At 42.0% G+C, this 22,819-nt stretch overlaps 1 protein-coding gene and 1 long non-coding RNA gene across 24 annotated transcripts in view; one reads left to right on the top strand and one right to left on the bottom strand.

Annotated features, from left to right (window-relative positions):
- Positions 1 to 8,713, bottom strand: part of ENTREP2 (endosomal transmembrane epsin interactor 2) — a 481,153-nt gene extending 472,440 nt beyond the window's left edge. For 9 of the 22 annotated variants that reach the window (XM_064570014.1, XM_054513366.2, XM_064570017.1 and 6 more), the window contains exon 1: positions 8,241 to 8,380. Coding sequence is in view for 8 of the 22 variants with exons in the window: in XM_064570012.1 (XP_064426082.1) it covers positions 8,241 to 8,459 (219 nt within the window). In the remaining 14 variants the exon portion in view is untranslated. Of the gene's footprint in view, positions 1 to 8,240 lie in introns of all 22 variants that reach the window. The other 13 variants (XR_008507963.2, XM_064570020.1, XM_064570012.1 and 10 more) reach the window with 9 other exon arrangements.
- The window catches only part of LOC123860949 (uncharacterized), an 86,050-nt gene continuing 70,942 nt past the window's right edge, over positions 7,712 to 22,819 (top strand). For both annotated transcript variants that reach the window (XR_010404903.1, XR_008507964.2), the window contains exon 1: positions 7,712 to 8,069. This is a non-coding gene — a long non-coding RNA (uncharacterized LOC123860949). The remainder of the gene's footprint in view (positions 8,070 to 22,819) is intronic.

The raw sequence follows: 22,819 nt of genomic DNA, 5'->3' as shown, positions 1-22,819 counted from the left end.
GATCAGTTGGTCAATCAGAAGTTTGGGGGTCTGGAAATGAAAAAGCAAGTAAGGCAAAAAAAATGTTAATAATTGGTAAATTATTAACATACCCTAGGTTAAGGGTATGGGATTCTTTGGACTTTTCTTGTAACTTCTCCACATGCTTGATAGTGTAGCAAAATTTAAGTAATCAAAATTACCTATCTACTAAGAAATAAAAGCAAACCTCGGACAAGACACGAATGCTTCCTTTCATACTCTCCTTTGACATTACTAAGGTTTCAATCAGTGCAATAAGTAAAAGAAATAAACAGTAGAACACAAATACTGAGACATGAAGAATACTGAATATGAAGAAACAAAATTATTTATAGGTGATATGAATATAGATATGGAAAGCCCAAAGTTACCTAAAAATAAAGTAGGAAAATTTCTAAATAAGAGAATAAACAGTTTCTCTTTAGAGGAGTAGCAAGCACTGTTAAAATGTTAATCAGGAGAAGCAAAATATGAAGACAGCCTTATACTGTATCATGAACAAGCAGCAATATATGAATTCCACCTTGTCTGTCTACCTGCTTTCCCTTTATTTGAAGTCACCTGGTATATCTTTTCCAGTCTTTTTTTATTTTTAGCCTTTCCAGCATTTTTTTATTTTTAGGTCTATCTCTGGATCTTGCTTTGTTAGTCAACCTGAAAAAGTTTTTTAACTAGGTTAATTAAGCCCATTTACATATATTAATACAGTCTATATATTTGGCATCAGCTTTGGCAGATTTTTTAACCTTACATTTAAAACACCTACACGAATACACGAAGTCTTTTGGTATGTGGGCTGCAGTCTCTGCTTGCTTGTTCTCTCTCTCTGCATTTCTTTAGGTATGCAAGAAGGATCTGGGTTCTAGTTACTACTTTTCTATTAGTACCTTGTATAACCCCCTTGGTAACATCTTCTTTTGGATAGTATCATCTCACAATTATGAGCAATAATGCAAATAGCTAGTAAATGCTTCTTCCTCTCTCCCTTGCTCTTCTCAAACCATCAATTTGAGTCCCTAGTATTCATTTGATGCTAATATTTATAGTCTTAAAAAACCTAAATAAACTTAACCTTCTCCTCCTTGCTTTGTCAGCTTCAAGAGACATTTTTTTACGTCTAGCTAATTTAACCAATGTGACAAGGAGCTTATTCTGCTTCCCCCTTACTCTTCCCTCATCTCCTGCCATTTATTTTTTTAGCTGTATAATTCTATATAATCAGAGCACATAACGCTTACATATTAATTTGCCCCCCTACTGTCATGTTTTAGTTTTATAGTTAAAAACAGTCAATGTTCACCCCTAGAATTTATGAAAATCGTTGCCAATCATCTTATAGTTTTCTGAAGTTTATTCTCTAGTAGACTCCTCATAGGTACATATTCCCAGAGTTCTTGCAAATTCAAAACTATGCGTCTGTGGTCTTTGTACTTAAAGGACAATTATCTAAATATAGGATGTCTGACTCACACAGTGAGCATATTAAAAACATTGAGGTTCCAGTTCCAGGTAGAGTAAGCAAGCATACATTACCCTGTGTCTCCCACCGACTGCAGCTATAAGACCCAATAGAATGCATAGAATAAACAGCTTGAAAACTCTGAAAAGTGAAATAGCAGTTAGACCGAGGAAGAACAATATAATTCAAAGTACCACCAAATAGGCAGTAGTTTATCATTTTTCCCTCTACAGTGTCCCCCAGCCAAAACTCACATAGCCTGAAACCCAAAATGGAGCTTTCATGCAGACAGAAAAAGCCCAGAAGCCCTCTAGTTCTGGCTCAAGGATTTGGAACTAGGTTTCGCGGTGCCAAAAGACAGTAAGGCAATCCCCATTGTTTTCTCGTTTGGTTTTCTTTCTCTTCTTTCTCTCACACCCCAGCCCCCCCAAGCAATAGCACAGCAGGGACAGGAGCAGGCAAGGCATAGAAGAGTCTTCCTCTCTGATGGCAGGAACTCGGTCCCAAGATAGGGCAAAGCCTTGTTGCTGACTTCCTATCTGTCCTCCTCCTGCATGGCCTCTACCCAAATGTAGACACAGGAAGGAGGCAGCAAAGCAAAGTAAAGCTCTAGCCCTCTTGAAGGACTGGATAAGGGAAGCCCCAGGGAAACAGAAAACGTCCAGTCACAGGGAGGGAGGAGCGAGGGAAAGAGATGCCCAGCACGTATTTATGAACTCATGGCTCATCCCCAAGGTGTGCAGGTGTATGTACTACCTACCCTAAACAGAAAACACAAACTTTGGGAACAGACCTACAGGATAGATCACTGTCCTAGAGCCAGATTGGCCACTGAGTGGCCCGCGTGCAGGACAGATGTGAACAGGACAGCAGAGACTTTGAAAACTGAACTGACATCAGAATCACCACCCACAGTAGGCTGGTCACAAGCTGTGATCTACACTCAAGAGGATGGCTTGCCTACTAAAACAAAAACATCAACATTCTCCCTGAGATTCAAACAATACCCAGAGACTCACAACATAGTATTCAATATGTCTAGGACACAATCCCAAATTACTCAGCATGCCAAGATTCAGGAAAATGTCAACTTCCATGGGAAAACAATGACAGATTTTGGAATTCTCAAACAAAAAGACTTTAAAGCAACAATGATAAAAATGCTCCAAGAAGTAAGGGTCACTATTTTGGAAATGAATGAAAAACTATAACCAAAAAGTAAGGAGGATAAATAGGAGATATGAAGAAGAACCAAATGGGATTCTTTTTAAATGAGAAGATAATAAATATAATAAAAAACTCACTGGACAAGTTTAATGGCAGAATGAAGATGACAAGAGTCAGTCACCTTCTCTGGCAACAATTTAAATCACCATGGATTTCCACCAGAAAACATGGAGGATGGCTGGAATTGGAATATTTTTCAAGGCTGAAAGGAAAGAACTGCCAACCCAGAATTATATATCTAATGAAAATGCCCTTCAGGAACAGATGTGAAATAAAGGCATCCTAAGGTAAAGAACAACTAGACACAGACTTTTTAAAGTTCATATGGAAGAAGGGCCAAGGCACTTCTGAAACAGCAAAGAGTGTGGAGGGGCATGCCTTACCAGATAGCGAAACTCACCATGAAGTTACTATCACCAAAATAATGTGGTATTGGCTCCGTGATAGACAATTAAGAGAGTAAAACTGAAGAGAGCCCCAAAACTGAACCACACAAGAAATCTGTCTGAAAGCCAATCAAGTTAGCCCCTTTTCCATACCAAATGTAAAATCAATTCTGGATAAGATAAAATTTGAATGGAAAAAATAAAATGAAAACATTAGAAGGAAGTTTAAAAAAATATTTGTGTGACCTCTGTAATGATAACCCTCTGAAACTCAGAGAAAAGGACCCAGAAACTGTAAAAGAGAAAAAGAACAGATTTGACTACATAAAAAGTCCTTAAATCTTTTATACGGCAAAGACACCAAAATTTAAGCCATATGAGAAGCAAGGATATTGCAAGAAAATACTTGCAACATATAATAAAGTAACCATGGAAATGCAGATCAAAGGAAAACAAGGAAATATCTTTTTTTTCCTCCCATCCAGTGAATAAAAATGTTAAGGACTGCTAACATCCTGTGCTGGTAAGAAGGTGGCAAAAGGGCACGCTTATGAAATGCTTCTGTGGGTAGGAATGATCTTCTGAGGAAATCAATCTAGCAATACCCAACAAAATTCTAAATTTGAATACCCTTTGACCAGCAATTCCACCTTGGGGAATCTATGCTCAAAAAAAACAAAAAACCAAGTACTAGCATCTAAGGTTAGAAAAGCAGCAATGTTTGTAGAGACAAAGAACTGATAAAACTAGAATATTCCCAACAGGAGAATAACTGAATAAATTATAATACTTCATACTATGGACTCTAACACAGTCATTACAAATAATGGGGGTGATAATAATAATGGGTTATGGCTGGGAATATTTATTATATACTAAACTTACAAAGTCACAGAGTATGGTATGTGGTATAATCTTTTTGTAAATTTTTTTAAAAGAAAAGAAACATATTCCACACATACACATAAATTCTAATGCTTTTGTGATTGTACAGGAAAGCATGGAAGGATCCCATTACCCAACACTGGTACAGTGGGTCGGGAATTGGGATAGACGGAGGCATTGTTATTATGTTTTCTTTGTTACACTTCTATGTTTCAGTTATTGCAACAAGTATATATTGTTTTTGAAGAATGAAAAAATCCAACAGTGTTGCTTTTACAGAAAAAAAAAATACATATACACACATACATACCCAGTCATGCAGTAGGCTCCCAATGACTGTGTCTTTATCAATGTACGTCACTGGTCAGGTGGATAATTCACAATGTGAATTTGTCTCTGATGTCCTGGGCCTTACAAAATTTTCAAAGAAACATAACGAAGCTGCTCTGCTAAAGGACAACTATTCAAGACCTAGCTCCGTGAGGCTCTTAAACTGTTCATACAGATCATCATCTCTCAAAATGGGCCAGGCATTCATCCACGAGGGAGACGACCTACCTCCCAACTCCTAGCTGGGTGGCAAGGACCCGGGGCAGCAACACCATTTGAAGGTGGTCCCCAGATGGCTGAAATAGCAACTGCTCCCTCTGGCCAGACCTGCTGCCCCCCAACCCCCTCGCACCCCCTCTACCCCATCCCTCCACCCCCTGCCTATCTCCAGCTTCGCCAAGGTGCTCCCTGAACCTTACATATCCTTCCCGAATGCAATGCCTCTCCACATTTTTCTCGAATGTTCACCTCTGCATGCATGTTTTGTGTTTTTCCTAAGAAACGGGTATGACCTCCTTGAGGAGCTTTACCTTTGACTCTTTACCATGGTGCTTCATTCTATCCTCTCTGCCTCTGCCTAAGGGGGACAATTTAAGTCTAAGGGCTAGAAGTATGGCCTCTAACATCAGAGCAACCAAGTTCAACCCTGATGGTGGCCACTTAGCTGGGTAACCTTGAGCAGGTGTGATGGTTAATTTTATGTGTCCACTTGACTGGGCTAGAGGATGCCCAGATAGCTGGTAAAACATAGTTTCTGGGTGTGTCTGGGAGGGTGTCTCTGGAGGAGATTAGCATTTGAATCAGTAAACTGAGTAAAGAAGATTGCCCTCACCAAGGAGGGCAGGCATCATCCAATCCTTTGAGGACCTGACTGAACAAAAAGGCAGAGGAACGGTGAATTCGCACCTTCAGGTCTGGGTGAGCTGGAACATCCATCCTCTCCTGCCTTTAGATACCAGCACTCCTGGTTCTCAGACTTTCATTCTCCCACAGGAATTACACCATTTGCCCCCTGGTTCTTGGCCCTTTGCATTCAGACTGAATTACACCATCAGCTTCCCTGGTTTCTCCAGCTTGGAGATGGCAAGATCATGGGATTTCTTGGCTTCCATGTCAGCCAGTTCCTCAAGTGAATGGATGGATGGATGGATGGATGAGCAAGCTACTGGTTCTTTCTCTGCAGAACACTAATACAGCAAGTTATTGACTCCCCCTCCATCTCAGTGTCCCCAGCAGAAGCCGCCAAGACTTCTTAGGGCTTAGGCCCAGCCCTGAGGCTGCCTCTGTTTTCAGGATTCTACTGGCCAAGGCAAGTCAGAAGTCTAGTCCAAATTCAAGTGAAGGGATCTGCACAAGAGTGTGAGCACCAAGGGCCACAGATGAAATGTGCTATCACACCACATAAAACACTCAGCTTAACGTCTGGCACATAGTACGTGCTCAAAAAATGTGAGCTCTTTTTCGTATGTATTATTTTCTCTTAAATAGAGGCAAGTTATTTTTACAGTGATTCTTTACCATGTACAAACCACAAGGAAGGCCTAGAAATCTAGAGATTTCTACATAGCCCTCACATTTCATTACAGAAGATGCGGAAGAGCCAGAGTGCGGCCCTAACCCCACAGGGCAAATTTCAGAATAAAGCCAGACACCTTAGTCACCATTCTTAAATGAAAAATATCCTTGCAAGGCAGTCTCCAGGTCTCGGAGGACATAGACATATATAGATATATAGATATATAAATATATAGATATATATATATGGTAAGGGGCCAACATTGCCACTCACAGCCAAGCTAACATGCAAACCTGTCTCAACATAACTGGAACCAACCACCATTTCTGCAAAGGGCAGAGACAAAATGTGAAAAATGGTATATATTCTGTATTAGAAGAATCTTAAAGGTGTTTGTGGCAGATTAAATTGAAGAAAGAAAACAAGGCAATGAGAGAGCGCAACTAAGGGGGTAGAGTAGGAAACAGAGGATTGAAGTTACTTCAAAATCTCAAAAATATAAGCAGAGTTTGTTGTGTTCATTGTCGTCCCCAGAGCCTAGAGGAATGCCTACACATAGCAGATATTTGCAGAATTACTCTGAATTGGGGGAAGTTAAAACAAATAGGTTAAATTTGTTGAAAGGAATAACACTGGAAATACAAAGTGAATTGTTTTACAATATACCCCTTCAAACTAAAACGGAGTGAATGTACATTTTTCACACAGTTTTTCTACTGTGCCCAGGTAATGTTTTCCCTTTTAGGTTTATCGTTAAAAGGCAGCTATTTTTCAATGCCCTTTGGGAGTACCAAAAATCAGAGCTATGGCTAAATGGGAGAAAGGGAGGCTCAGGGAGGAGCCAGGGAGTGAAGCTAATTTACCAGTCTGCCACCTGTAGGCTGGTTCCAGCAGACATAAACATCAGTGCCCACAAAACAGAGGACATGAAAATAATGCATATTAAATAATGCTAAAAACTGAGCAACAGATGTGTGAAAACTATATATAGTGATCCATTTGAATCATGGCTCCCCCGTTCCTGCCTCCAACGTCCTCTCTCTGATTTAAACACCCTGAGCTGTGGTCACACATACTGTTGTTCCAAATCAGCTCTCCAAGACTTACCCGTGGTCTGAAATAAGCTTTGAAAATTAATACCCCCATTAGGATGAAGGACCACACCTGTATCGATCAGGGTGTCACAGAGTCAGTTTTACTCAGATCTCATTTCAAAAGCCATGCAATGGGCTTGGAGAACAGAGGCCATTACAAAAGAACAACATGAAAAAGCAAAGCTGGGCAGAATTGCTAAATTTCAACGTTCAAGAACAAACAGCAAACATTCATTACAAAGGCTTAGTTTGGATTTCTGGAGAAGGAATTAAAACATACTGAGTTTACAGTTTAAGCCTACAAGATGTACTTCGGCACCATAAACCAAATGTAGTTACAGATGTCAAGACTTCTCAGAACAAGTGCTTCTCTTTATAAATGTCTGCTCTCCATGTATTTTTTCCGTTTCCATATGTCCACTCTTTATCAATATATAGAAAACACAACTTTCATTAAAAGGCTATAAAAAATCCCGCCCCCCCAAAATTAACTCTTGGGGACAGTCGCTTCCTTATAATAGAGATCTCCTGGTGGCTTTCTCCCATGGAGGCTCGTTAGTCCCTGGCTTCTCTAATTTGGGGGTCAACAGCCTGAAAATCGGGTCACCGTCGAGGTGTGGAGCTCAGAAAAACACGCCCCCGGACGCGGGTTTCGGGTCGCCGGCCCAGTCCCGCCGCCCACAGAGCGTTCCGGACGCACGCGGGAAACGCCACGTCCGCGAGGCCAAGTCTGGAAGTGGCCGCAGGGAGGGCCAGCCGGTTTCCGAAAGCCCCTACTGACCCGCAGCCTGACCGGACGCGTCCCGTGCCTCCAGCCCCTATTCCCGCCGCCGCGCAGGCGAGACGCGCGCGCCGAGAGGCAGCCCCGCACCCGGTTCGGACCCCACCTCCCCGCCTCGGTCAGGGCCTCCCGCCTGCTGGGTCTGCACCGGGTCCGGCCAGGGCGAGTCGCGGGTCCCCAGCGCGCAGAGCCCCTGAGGGCCCAGTGCAGACCCCGCGGCAGGACGCGCGCCCGCTGCCCACCCCTCACCCGGCGGTCCCCGGGGCCGCTGCAGGCTCGGCGGAGGGCGGGCGCCTGGCTTCCGTTTTCTCCAAGAAAAGTAACTCGGGGATCGGCGCTATAGCAAAGGGAAAGCGATGCTCCGAGAGCGGTGAGTAAGGTCCCCGGAGTTATTCAGCCCGGAGTTTTCTGAACTGCACCCCGCGCTGCAGCAGCTCGGCCCCGGGCGCTCGCGCCCCGAACTTGGAGCCCGCGGTGCCGTCCCGGGCGGGCTGCAGCCCTGGGGCCCGGAGCACCTCCCCGCCCGGCCGCAGACACTCACCGAGAAGCCGGCCCAGAAGGGGCAGGAGTGGCGGACGCGGGCCGAGGTGGTGAGCGCCAGCGCGGCGAAGCTGACGGCCACGATGAGGCATCCGAGCGCCATCTGCGTGGCCCCGAGCGCCAGCACGATGCGGGAGCGGCCCGGGCACTCGCGCAGGCGGGACAGGCTGCGGGGCAGCGCGGCGGGGCGCGGCGCGCGGGGACCGCCGGCCCGAGGCATCGCGCCGAGCGCCCGCACGCCTCGCCCCGCTCCCGCCCGGCCCCGGCGCGCGCCGCCGCCGCCGCCGCCGCCTCTCCTCACAGAGGGTCCGAGGCAAGTTGCGCCGGGCGAGGGGACCGCCTTCCCGCGAGCCGCGGGGGCTGCGGCGGCCGCGCGCCGGGAGCGGGCCGGGCCGGGCGGGAAGCCGGACGCCGGCTGCCCCTGCCCGTGCCCGCGCCCATGCCCCCGCCGCCTCCGCTGCCGCTCCGCAGGGCCGCCGGGCCGCCCGCCCGCCCGCCGGCCGCGCAGCGCTGCGCCCTCTCCCGCCCGCCCCGCGCGTTCCCCGCCCGAGCGCGGGCGCGAGCTGCCGCGTGCCGGGCGCGAGCCCCGCCACCGCGCGCCGGGCCGGGGCCCGGGCCGGAGCGCGAGCAGGGGGCGGGTGGGCGCAGGTGCGGTCCCCGCGGCCCGGCCTCGGCAGCTCTCGCCTCCCGCGCGGGACGGCAGTCGGGACCGCAGGCGCCTCAAGGTCGAGGGCAGCAGCCTCCGCGGCTGAACCGTCAGTCGGCAGGAGCCGGGGCCCGCGGGCGGGCCGAGCCGCAGGGGCCGAGCCGGCGGCCGAGCCTGGGGCCAGCCCGGGATGGGCGCTTTCCGCGGCGGAGGTGGGGCCGGGGGACACTGAGCGGCCAGGCGGGGAGCCGGGAGGAGGTGAAATCCAAGTGCGCTGCCCCAGGTGTGACGCGCAGCAGCCTCTACCGAATGCGGAATTCCAAGATCCAAGCTGCCGCTTTTCTGCAGTTCCGCAATTTCCCAAGCCATCCGCTGAGAACTGGGCCCGGGAGGGCTCGGCATTTAAAACATTCCCGGTTCACAAACGGATGTCTCTTACCCACCTTTAGTTTGCAGGGCTTTTGATACAAGTGAAAAGTTTGGGCTTAAAACAAATTACACCAAACGAATTTAAGTGAACGATGCTATTAAGGGCCTATTAAATCATTCCTACTCCCTTTAGCCAGTATAAGGTTTTAAATTGATTATCGGCTTCTTTGAGGTACCAAGAAAACTTGGAAGTTTTTATTGTCACAATTCTCTTTGTGGCCCTGTTGATGTGGCAACTTTAAGACCACTGGTGTGGAAAAGGCTGTTATTAAGAGACCCACGAGTGTTGGGAAATCTGAAGGGATTGGGCATAAAAAGGCAACGTTCATGGTAATAAAGGGCAATGGTAGGTCATTCCCCAAGGCCATTTTTCCACTGTCGCACGGTGGAACTGGAGGAATCCCCTGCTGGATCCGAAACACTGGAGAGTAGCGCCCCAGAACATCTCAGTTGCTGGTGCTTGAAATTTCACCATTAGAGATATTGATTCCTTTGGGGCTTGACGAGCCTCTATTAAAATGCAAATTCCTCTTGAAGGGGCAATAGCTCAAGCCTTTATCAGCCAACACCTTAGCAGGGATGGGATTTATTTTCCAATTTAAAGGGATGGCCAAGAGATGAACTGGGGGTGGGGAATTCCGCAGATAAAGTAGCTGACCTCAAAATGTTGGCCTGTGGCCAAACTCTGCCTTTTCCTCCAGTTTTTATCTATAGCATGGCTGAGCCTCAGGCTGGCATCGTTCAGAGTACCGGAGTACAAATTCAAATTTCCTGGAGACATTCTCTATCTAGAAATTCTCAGGCAGCACTTTTTAAGGGCTTGGAACAATACCAAAGCAAGAGCCTGGACTGCAAGGAGCTTAGGTTCTCAATGGAGTCACCTCCCTCCCTCCTTCATTCATTTATTCATTCCCCACAATAGTTTACAAAGGACTTTCTAAGCACCAGGCACTCTTAGGCTCTTAGAATAAGTCCGTAAGTGAACAAAACAGACAAAACCCATGTGTTCTCGGTAGAAGGAGAGAAGCAGTACAATAAGCAGAATAAGTAAATTACATAGAGTTTATTGACATTATGTAGTATTCAAAAAATATGTTAAGCACCCACTATGTGCCAGACACCAAAGATGTAAGGATTAGCAAAAGCAAACAAGCTAAAGAATGTTCAGTCTGGTGGTTAGATTGACAACACACGGATAATTGCTCAAAGGCCAATTGTGGCCAGGTGCAGTGTGATGGAAAATTCTACATGGTGCCAAAAATCAGATAATAAGGAGCTTTGGAAATCCTTTCTGACCACAATATAGAAAATGGTCCTGTCTAAATGGGGTATCTGTCTGATGGGTTGGGGGCCCCCAAATGTGGAGCAACAATGGGGTGGAAGCCGAAAGAACTCGCTTGAGGCAGAACAAAGGAGGTAGAAGCTTATTGAATACAAGGCAAGGGAGTGGTGGACAGGACCACAGAGGTGAGGCTGTCTGCAAGGAGGCAGTGGGAGGGAGCTGCTTTTAAGGAGGGAAGGCGAGGAGGTATGGTGATGTATGGAATTTTCCCTTTTTTGGTAACTGTGCCTAGTTGTACGTAGTCCACTGGTCATTTAAGGCTTATGGATATTTTGGGGGGGGGTCCCCTGATGGGTCTGTATGTATTCAGCTGGGTGGTCACTGTGGGCCTTTTCCATTGCTCAAGCCATTTCTGCCTAAAAGCATCCTCTACAGAAAATGGATTGAGGGATGCCCAAGAGAATGTAGAGCTCTCATGTTATTGCTGTCATCCAGGCAAGAAATGACAGTATTTGGGATGAAGGTAGAGGTGGTGGCGATACCTAGAACTAAATAGATTTGAGATGTTTGGGAGCTGTCAGCAATGAATTAAATGTGGATTAAATATAGGGTGGTGCCAGTTGAGGCATCCTGGGGAGAGTACCGAACGGTAGAAACCTCCCGTGAACTCCCACGTATGTATTAGATGAGCTTCCAAAATATATGTGAATCAATTCCTTCTATTTATAAATGGCATGGAAAGAGAGCTCCAGGCAGCACAGCAGAGGATTTGGGTGTAGGTGGATTAGAAGAGGGATCTACTTTCTCTGTGAAATTTGATTTGGGGGCAGAGGGAAAGCCTGATCCAGAAATTACAGTAATTTAGCCATTTTAAAAATCATTTTGGTATTTTAGAGAATTTTAAAATTCAGTTGTATTAAATGTAACATCCGACATTCTTTGATAAACAATTGGAATTTGGAGATATAAATAAATTTCAAATTCACAGAAGTGAATCATAAAGAAAGAAAGGATGGAAGGAAGGAGGGAGGGAGCTGGCTTAGCCCTAGCTCTGATCCTAACAACTCATTGACCCTCTTTGCTCCTCAGTGATTTTCTCTTTAAAAAGGCTGCATTAGCGGTGCTTGGGTAGCTCAGTCGGTTGAGTGTCTGACTCTTGATTTCAGCTCAGGTGAAGATCTCAGAGTCTTGGGATCAAGCCCCACATCCAGCTCTTCACTCAGGGGGGAGTCTGCTTGGGATTCTCTCTCTCCCTCTGCCCCTCCCCCCTAAAATAAATAAACAAACAAACAAATAAGTAAATCTTTTTTAAAAAAATAAATAAAAGGCTGCCATAATACATGTCCTAGTATTATGAGAGATTCTTGGAGACCCCGGGGACCAACTTATAGCAACTTTTTCTTCTTCCTAGATCAGATGACACTAATAGACTGAGACCACTGTTCTTTTTTTTTTAAAGATTTTATTTATTTATATGACAGAGAGCGACACAGCAAGAGAGGGAACACAGGCAGGGGAGGTGGGAGAGGGAGAAGCAGGCTTCCCGCAGAGCAGAGAGCCCGATGCGGGGCTCGATCCCAGGACCCTGGGATCATGACCTGAGCCCAAGGCAGACACCTAATGACTGCGCCACCCAGACACCCAAGACCATTGTTCTTAAGCATAGCATGACAAGGTGACTGAGCTTTTACTGAAAGGTAGGCTGTATGCCTGCTTGCACCAACAGGAAGATGAATAACACAAATGCCTCACTTACAGTGCCCTTCTTCAGATTCTTGCTCTTTTCAACATACCTCTCCATAGATGGATGAAAAACAAATTTGTCCCTTCATAAGATAAGGCAGAAGAAAGTTCTGCTTGGATTTCACAATCTCCAACTCTGGAAGAGTAATAATCAGCAGAGAACCACCATTTCCAAGAACATCAGGCTTGCAGATTCTCCTGCTAAAGACAACTAAGAAGCCAGATGAAATTTTTTTTTTAAGTATCTTCTTAGAAGTATCAAAGAGTTATAGAGATAATGCGGAAACACTAGGCCAAGGTTCAAGAGGAGAAGGAATCAGAGGTGTGTGCACCCCATCGGAATCTCCTGCCCTGGTCACTTGCATTTCTGGCTTTAGCAGACAAACAGGGTTAGAAAGATAAATTTTGAGTCCAGGGCCCTCAGAAATAAGGACCCAGTACACCAGTCCCCTGCTTTGTGATGGAACCCCAGATAGCTGCACCCAGGGAGTAAGGAATAAGCTAGCCTTTCCTCTAATTGCAGAAGCCCAGAAATCCCAAACCCTGAATTTGACTTAAAGTAATCCTTCATTGCTTAGGCCATAAGGAGCTGGCAAAAGCAATAGCAAATCACCTCTGGAGAATGATAACCTTATCCCAGGCCTCACATTATTTCTATGAATAGCATCTTAAAAATTCACTTTAACTTCCTCAACATGATAAAGGGCCTTTGTGAAAAACCCATAGCTAACACCATACGCAATGGTGAAAGACTGAAAGCTTTCCCCCAAGATCAGGAATGAGATAAGGATGTCTACATTCAACATTCCTATTCAACATTGTACTAGAAATTCTAGCCAGAGCAATTATGTAAGAAAAAGAAATAAAAGGCATCCAAACTGGAAAGGAAGAATTAAAACTATCTCTATTTGCAGAATGATATGATCCTATATTTATAGAAAGTCCCAAAGAATCCACAAGAAAGCTACTAGCAGTAATAAATTCAGCAAAGTTGTAGGATATAAAATCAACACACTAAAATCATTTGTGTTTCTATAGACCAGCAATGAACAGTCTGAAAAACAAGAAAGCAATTCCATTTACGATAGCATCTAAAAGAATAACACACCTGGGAAATTTAAGGAGATGAAAGACTTGTACACTGAAAAGCACAAAACATGACTGAAAGAAATTAAAGACCTAAATAAATGGAAAGACACTGTGTTCATGGATAGGAAGACTTTATACTAAGATGTCAATACCCAAAGTGTTCTACAGATACAATGCAATCCATATCAAAATTCCAATAGACTTTTTTTGCAGAAATGGAAAAGCCAATCCTCAAATTCAGATGGAATTGCAATGGCCCCAAATAGCCAGTCTTGAAAAAAGAAGAAACAGGTGGAAAGACTCACACTTCCAGATTTAAAACTTACTACAAAGCTATAATAATCAAAACAGTATGGTACAGACATACGGATGGATAGATCATTAGAATAGAATTGAGCGTCCAGAAATAAATCCATCTATCTTAGGTCAACTGAGTTTTCATTTGGGTGCCAAGTCTATTCAATGGAGAAAGAATAGTCTCTTCAACAGATAGGGCTGGGACAACTGTATTTTCACATGCAAAAGAAAGAAGTTGGACCCCAACCTCACACTGTGTACAAAAATTAACTCAAAATGGATCAAAGATCTAGATATGAGGGCAAAAACCATAAAACTTTTAGAAAACAACATAGGTGTATATCTTCATGACTTTGGATTTGGCTATGGAATCTTAGATATGACACCAAAACCATGAGCTACAAAGAAAGAATAGACAATCTGTACATCAAAATTAAAATTTTTTTGTGCATCAAAGAATGCTATCAAGTAAGTAACAAGACAAGCTATAGAATGAGAAGAAATATTTGCAAATTATGTATCTGACAAGGATTCAATATCCAGAATATATAAACAACTCCCACAACTGAAAAACATAGAGACAAACATGGGGCACCTGGGTGGATCAGTGGGTTAAGCATCTGCCTTCAGGTCAGGTCATGATCCCAGGGTCGTAGGATCGAGCCCCACATCAGGCTCCCTGCTCAGTGGGGAGTCTGCTTCTCCCTCTCCCTCTGCCTGCTCTTTCCCCTGCTGTCCTCTCTCTCTGTGTCAATTAAATAAATAAAATCTTTAAAACACACACACACACAGACAAATGACCCAATTTAACATGGGCAAATGACTTGAGTGGACATTTCTCCAAAGAAGATATACAAATGGCCCATACACATGAAAAGATGCTCAACATTGCTGATTAGGGAAATGAAAATGAAAACCACAATGTGATACCACTTGGCATCCATTAGGGTGGCTGTTTTAAAAAATAATTAATTGGGGTGCCTGGGTGGTTTAGTCAGTTAAGTGTCCAACTCTTGGTTTTGGCTCAGGTCGTGATCTCATAGGTTGTCAGATCAAGCCCTGTGTCCAGCTCTGCACTCAGCAGGGAGTCTGCTTGAAGGGTCTCTCCCTCTGCCCCTCCCCTGACTCTCTCTCTCTCTCTCTCTAAAATAAATATTTTTTAAATAAAAATTAATTAATTTAAAAAACAGAAAATAGCAAGTGTTGGTGAGAATACAGAGAAATTGGAACTCTTGCACACTGCTGGTGAGAATGTAAAATGGTGCAGCCATTATGGAAAATAGCATGGAAGTGCCTCAAAAAATTAAACACAGAATTACCATTTAAGGGATGCCTGGGTGGCTCAGTCAGTTAAACATCTGCCTTTGGCTCAGGTCGTGAACCCAGGGTCCGGGGATCAAGTCCCACATCAGGTTCTTTGCTCAGCAGGGAGCCTGCTTCTCCCTCTGCCTGATGCTCCCCCTGCTTGTGCTGTCTGTCTCTCTCTCTCTCTCTCTGACAAATAAATAAATAAAACCTTCTAAAAAAACCTACCATTTAATCCAGCAATTCTACTTCTGAGTATATATCCAAAAGGATTAAAAACAAGGATTTAGAGAGATTTCTGCCCTTCCACGATTATAGCAGTGTTATTCACAATAGCCAAATGCAGAAACAACTCAGGTGTCCATCAAAGGACAAATGGATAAGCAAAATGTGGCACATATATACAATGGAATATTATTCAGTCTTAAAAAGGAAGGAAATTCTAACACATGCTACAACATGGATGAAACTTGAGCACATTACACTGAGTGAAATAAGACAGTCACAAAAGGGCAAACATTGTATGAATCCACTTATATAGCAGTCATGTTCATAGAGACAGAAAGCAGAACGGTGGTTGCCAGGGAGGAGGGGAAAATGGGGAATTAGTGTTTAATGAGGACAGAGTTTCAATTGAAGATGAAAAAGTTCTAGAGATGGATGTGGCAATGATTGCACAACAATGTGAATGTAGTTAATGCCACCGAATTATACACTTAAAAATGGTTAAAATGGCCAATTTTACATTATATATATTTTACCACAATGAGCAAAAAATACAATAAAATACCACTTCACATCCACTAGGATGACTATCATAGTAATAAAAAAAATCCTGCAAATAACAAATGTTGGAAAGGATGTAGAGAAATTGGAACCCTTGTTCATTGCTAGTGGTAATGTAAAATAGTGCAGATAGAAAACATTCTGGCAGTTCCTCACAGCTAAACATAGAATTATCACATGACCAGTAATTCCTATTCTACATACAGAATTGAAAATCAGTAACTTTGACTTGTTCTCCTGTGTCCTCTGGTCATCACCAGCTCTGGAGCAGATTTGTTTAGATAATTATAACTGCAGTGTTGGAAGCCAGTGTGGGCAACTCTGGAGTTTAACAGACAATAATGCATGTAGGAAAACTTTGACTTGTCTCTGTTCATTGGGTTATAAAATGTCTATCTCATTGCTATCTAAGAATAAATTTAACCAGAGGTGAAAGACTGGTACACTGAAAATTCTACAAACCTTTCAGCTCAGAATATTGCTGAAAGAAATCAAAGAAAGCCTAAATAAATGGAAAGGCACTGTGTTCATGGATAAGAAGACAACATTAAGATGTCAATACCCAAAGTGTTCTACAGTTAATAAACTAATTGAAGGACAATTTAGTACATGGAGGAAAGAGATCTAATTTTGACAGGTCTTGAAACACTTAATGATACCTCATAGGCTCTGTGATGAGATTTAAATTAGATCGTGAATATATAAAAGTATTTTGCAAACATTAAAGCACTTTATGAATGCTGGGTGACATTATTCCATTAGTAATGAGTTCCTTACAGACAGAAACACGGTTTCATTCATGCTTGCAATCCCCTAATGCACCTGGCATAGTCCTTAGCAGATAGTGGTATTAGATTACCATTTATTCAATTGAATTCTATATCCTACACTTTGTGTTAAAATTGAAGTTTTTAATACTTCTGAGCTACTGACTAGAATTTTATGAGAAGCCCCGGAGAAATAAATGGTGCTGGATTAATCAGGGAGTACAAAGAGGCTAAGAAGTAAGTTCCACTTAAATTAACCCAACTAGCACTATTAAATCAGATTATTAGAACAAATATTGTAATGATTTCATTAGAATAAGCAGTTACTCATATTCATACATACTGACTCAAACAAAATTATACATGAAAGTGATGTTTTGCCTTTGGGGAAAATGTATCAAAATTATGAGTCAAGCCACATGAAACTTAAGAATTCTCATCCGGCAACTGAACAGGAAATAATGAAGTAAAATTTGTCATTTGGTTTTGAAGTATGAGAGTCACCTTCAACCAGAACTACTTGAATAGCTTTTTTTTTTTTTTTTAAGTAGGAAACAAATATGAAACACTGTTGAATAAATGGGAAGTCTTTGGGAAAATAAACATTAGGAGTCACTAATCTTTGGTGTCAATTACATGATTGGGCCCACTTTTCACAGCAACAGTACATTGCTGAGATGTAATTCTTCAGGGATTTGTTGGCCTTTTTCATGCAACTAAGCTGTATCCTGCGTGCAAGTAAGTCTAAGTTGCAGCCCAGACCACCCAGCAAACCCAACTTCTCTCTCTGCCCTCCCCAACATGTTTCCCTGGCCTTTCCTTTTTTAGCTTCTGGACATTAGTAAGCCATTCCTGCTGAGAATGACCTTCATCATCTATGCAAACTTTATCTCTCCTCTAGGTCTTTTCTCACATCTCAAAGGCAGGTCCAAAACCATTTTCTAGGAGGTTCCAGACTTGATTATAATGATCCCCTGCCCTGGAAAGGATGTGAAAGTCCCTTTCCTACTCTTTTCTCATAGGGGTGAAGAAGAACTAGATTCTTAAAGAGGATATTCAAAAAAGAGAATAAGGAGCAGAATAACATCCCTATAAGCAATAAAAGCATACCTACAGATATAACCACAAAATAGATCAAAATAGTAACTTACTATTTGAAAACAAGGTGATAGACATTTAAAAACAATGCAAGAAAAACATAAATCAAAATTACAAAATACAGAAAAGAAGGAACAGAACCCAGAAAAGATGGAAATAAAAAGAAAACTCTACTTGATAAGACCATCTACAAAAAAACCTAAAGGTTAACATCATACTTAATGATGGAAGACTGAGTGCTTTCCTTCAAAGATCAGGAATAAAGGAAGAATATCCATTCTCACTGTATTCAACATGATTTGCAGGAGGTTCTGACCACTGCAATATGGCAAGAAAAAGAAATAAAAGGCATATAAACTGGAAAGGAATAAATAAATTTGTTCTTATTTGCAGATGATAGGGTTGCCAATGTAGAAAATCCCAAGGAATCTTCTGGGTAGAAGACTCATAGCAAGTTCAGCAAGTCCACAGACTGCAAAATCAACACACAGAAATCAACTGCATTTCTATAACTAGTAATGAACACATAGAAACTGAAATTAAGGGCGCCTGGGTGGCTCAGTCATTGGGCATCTGCCTTTGGCTTGGGTCATGGTCCCGGAGTCCTGGGATCGAGCCTCAGGTCGGGCTCCCTGCTCGGTGGGGAGCCTGCTTCTCCCTCTCCTGCTCCCCCTGCTTGTGTTCCTTCTCTTGCTGTGTCTCTCTCTGTTGAATAAATGAATAAAATCTTTTAAAAAAAACTGAAATTAAAAACAGAATACACAATATCATTTACAATAACTCCAAAGAAAATGAAGTACTTAAGTATACATTTAACAAAAAGATAAAGGATCTGAAAGTAATATAACACTGTGTATTAATTATACTTACAAAAAGGCAGGGGCGCCTGGGTGGCTCAGTCAGTTAAGTGTCTGCCTTTGGCTCAGATCATGATCCCAGGGTCCTGGGATCGAGCCCCACATTAGGCTCCCTACTCAGCAGGGAGTCTGCTTCACCCTCTCCCTCTGCAGCTCCCCCAGCTTGTGTGCACTCTCTCTGCCAAATAAATAAATAAAACCCTTTAAAAAAAAAAGGTAAAAAAATCTGTATGCCGAGGGGTGCCTGGGTGGCTCAGTTGTTAAGCGTCTGCCTTCAGCTCAGGTCATGATCCCAGAGTCCTGGGATCGAGCCCCGCATCAGGCGCCCTGCTCGGCGGGAGGCCTGCTTCTCCCTCTCCCTCTCCCCCCGCTTGTGTTCCATCTCTCGCTGTATCTCTCTCTGTCAAATAAATAAATAAAATCTTTAAAAAAAAAAAATCTGTATGCCGAAAATTACAAAATGATGATTGTATAAATCAGAGTTCTCCAGAGAAACCGAACTAATAGGAGGTATACAGAGAGAGAGAGATTTGTTTTAAAAAAGTGGCTCACACATTGTGGAGGATTGGTAAGTCCAAAATCTGCAGGGTAAGCTAGCAGGCTGGAGACCCAGGGAAGAGTTGTAATTTGAGTCCAAAGGCTATCAGCTGGCAGAATTCCTTCTTGCTCAGGAAAGTCAGCCTTTGTTCTACCAAGACCTCAACTGATTGGATGAAGCCCACCCACATTATGAAGGGGTAATCTGCTTTACTCAAAGTCCACTGATTTAAATGTTAGTATCATTCATTTCTGGGCTCTCTGTTCTGCTCCAATGATCTATGTGTCTATTTTTGTGCCAGCACCATACTGTTTTGACTACTACAAATTTGTAGTACATCTTGAAATCAGGAATTGTGATAACTCCAGCTTTGTTCTTCTTTCTCAAGATTGCTTTGGCTATTCAGGGTTTTTTGTGGTTCCACAAATTTTAGAATTACTTATTCCAGTTCTGTGAAGAATGCAGTTGGTATTTTGATAGGGATTGCATTGAATCTGTAGATTGCTTTGGGTAATATAGACATTTTAACAATATTAATTCTTCCATTCCATGAGCATGGAATATATTTCCACTTGTTTGTGTCATCTTCAATTTCTTTCATCAATGTTTTATACTTTTCAGAATACAGGTCTTTCACCTCCTTGGTTAAATTCAATTTAATAATTTTAATAATTTTTATTCCTTTTGGTGCAATTGTAAATGGAATTACTTCCTTATTTTCTCATTATGAAATATGACTCAGCCATAAAAAGAGAATGAAATCTTGCCATTTGCAATAACATGGATGGACCTAGAAGGTGTTATGCTAAGTGTCAGAGAAAGACAAATACCGTATGATTTCACTTACTTGTGGAACCTAAAAAACAAAACAAATAAAAGCAAGCAAACAAAAAGCAGAAACAGACCCATAAATACAGAGAACAAACTGATAGTTGCCAGAGAGGAGGAGGATGAGCGGATGTGCAAAATGAGTGAAGGGGAGTGGGAGATACAAGCTTATAGTTATGGAATGAATAAGTCACAGGAATAAAAGGTACAGCATTTAAAAAATGGATGCAAAATTTCTCAACAAGATACTAGCTAATCAAATCCAACAGTACATTACAAAGATGATCAAGTGGTATTTATTCCTGGGCTGAAGGGTGGTTCAGTATCTGCAAATCAATCAACATGATAAACCACATTAATAAAAGAAAGGATGAGAACCATATGATCCTCTCAATAGATGCAGAAAAAGCATTTGACAAAATACAGCATCCTCTCTTGATAAAAACCCTCTAGAAAGTAGGGTTAGAAGGAACATACCTCAACTTCATAAAGGCCGTATATGGAAGACCTATAGCTAACATCATCCTCAATGGGGATGTACTAGATATGTACAATGGGGATGTACAATAGTACTAGAAATCCTAGCCTCAGCAATCAGACAACAAAAAGAAATAAGTCATCCAAATCAGCAAGGAAGATGTCAAACATTCACTCTTTGCAGAAAACATGATACTCTAAGTAGAAAACCCAAAAGACACCACAAAAAAATTGCTAGAACTGATACAAGAATTCAGCAAAGTTGGAGGATATAAAATCAACATACAGAAATCTGTTGCATTTCTATACACCAATAATGAAGCAGCAGAAAGAGAAATAAAGCTGTATTACAAAACTGTAATCATCAAGACAGTATGGTACTGGCACAAAAAGAGACACACAGATCAATGGAACAGAATAGATAACCCAGAAATGGACCCACAACTATATGGTGAACTAATCTTCAACAAAGCATTAAAGCATATCCAATGGAAAAAAGAATCTTCAACAAATGGTGTAGGGAAAATTGGACAGCAACATGCAGAAGAATGAAACTGGACCACTTTCTTATACTATACACAAAGATAAACTCAAAATGGATGAAAGACCTAAATGAGAGACAGGAACCCATCAAAATCCTAGAGGAGAACACAGGCAGCAACCTCTTTGACCTCAGCCATAGCAACTTCTTGCTAGATACATCTCTGGAGGCAAGGGAAACAAAAGCAAACGTGAACTATTGGGACTTCATCAAGATAAAAAGCTTCTGCACAGCAAAGGAAATAGTCAACAAAACTAAAAGGCAACCTATAGAATGGGAAAAGATATTTGCAAATGATATATCAGATAAAGGGCTAGTATCCAAAACCTATAAAGAACCTATCAAACTCAACACCCAGAAAATAAATAATCCAGTTAAGAAAGAACAGAAGACATGAGAAGACATTTCTCCAAAGAAGACATACAAATGGCTAACAGACACATGAAAAAATGCTTAACATTGTTAATCATCAAGGAAATACAAATTAAAAACCATGATGAGATACCACCTCACACCGGTCAGAATGGCTAAAATTAACAACCGGGAAATAACAGATATTGGCAAGGATGTGGGGAAAGAGGAACCCCCTTACACTGTTGGTGAGAAAGCAAACTGGGGCAGCCACTCTGGAAAACAGTAATGAGGTTCCTCAAAAGTTAAAAATAGAGCTACCCTATGACCCAGCCACTGCACTACTAAGTATTTATCTAAAGGATACAAAAATACTGATTCAAAGGGGCACATGCACTCCAATGTTAATAGCAGCTTTATCAACAATAGCCAAATTATGGAAAGAGCCAAAATGTCCATCCATCAACTGATGAATGGATAAAGAAGATGTGGTATATACATACAATGGAATATTACTCAGATATCAAAAAGAATGGAATCTTGCCACTTGCAATGATGTGGCTGGAACTAAAGGGTATTATGCTAAGAGAAATAAGTCAGAGAAAGACAAATACCATATGATTTCACTCATATGTGGAATTTAAGAAACAAAACAGATGAACATAGGGGAAGGGAAGGAAAAATAGAATAAGATAAAAACAGAGAGAGGCAAAGTATAAGAGACCCTTACTTATAGAGAACAAACTGAGGGTTGCTGGAGGGGAGGTGGGTAAGGGGATGGTTTAAATGGGTGATGGGCATTAAGGAGGGCACTTGATGTAATGAGCACTGGGTGTTATATGTAAGCGATGAATCATTAATTCTACTTTTGAAACTAATACTATAACTAACTTGAATTTAAATAAAATCTTGGAAGAAAAAAAGAGATATTGTGGTTTTGGCAGAGGGATAAACACATAGATCAGTGGAACTAAATAGAGAACTCAGAATAGACTGCAAAAATATGTGCAACTGATTTTTGAGAAAGATGTACAAGCAATTCAATGAAGAAGGAAGGATAGCCTTTTCAATACATGGTATTGGAACAATTGGACATCTATAAGCAAAAAAAAAAGATGGACTTCAACTTTTTGCAAAAATTAACTAAAAATGGATTATGGACTTAAATGTATAACAGAGAAGGAAGAAAGGGTTTCAGTAATAGAAGCTAAACTATAAGTACAAAAGTGAATAAACACAATTTATAATAAGCTAAGAGTGATAAAAAGGGAAAAAGAATTTTTTAAATTATACATAAAAGAGTTTAAAAAGATTTATGAACAGTAGCATATATTAAGGAGTATTAAAGAAGAGCCAACATATGGCTAAAAGGAGTTCCTAAATAAAGGAAACTAAAGCAAGGGAACAGAACAAATATTAAAAACTATAATTCAATAAAGTAATCCTGAAAATTTTTAGGCTTGAAATTGCATGTTGAAGGATCATATCCTTCATAATGGTCATGACGAAGATAAACTGTATTTAAATTACTGTACTCTAAAGAAAA

Source organism: Mirounga angustirostris, unplaced genomic scaffold (assembly GCF_029215605.1).
Source record: "Mirounga angustirostris isolate CCGP_5_RB_7025 unplaced genomic scaffold, mMirAng1.0.hap1 SCAF_9, whole genome shotgun sequence".
Lineage (NCBI taxonomy): Eukaryota > Metazoa > Chordata > Mammalia > Carnivora > Phocidae > Mirounga > Mirounga angustirostris.
This window is presented reverse-complemented; position numbering and strand designations above follow the sequence as displayed.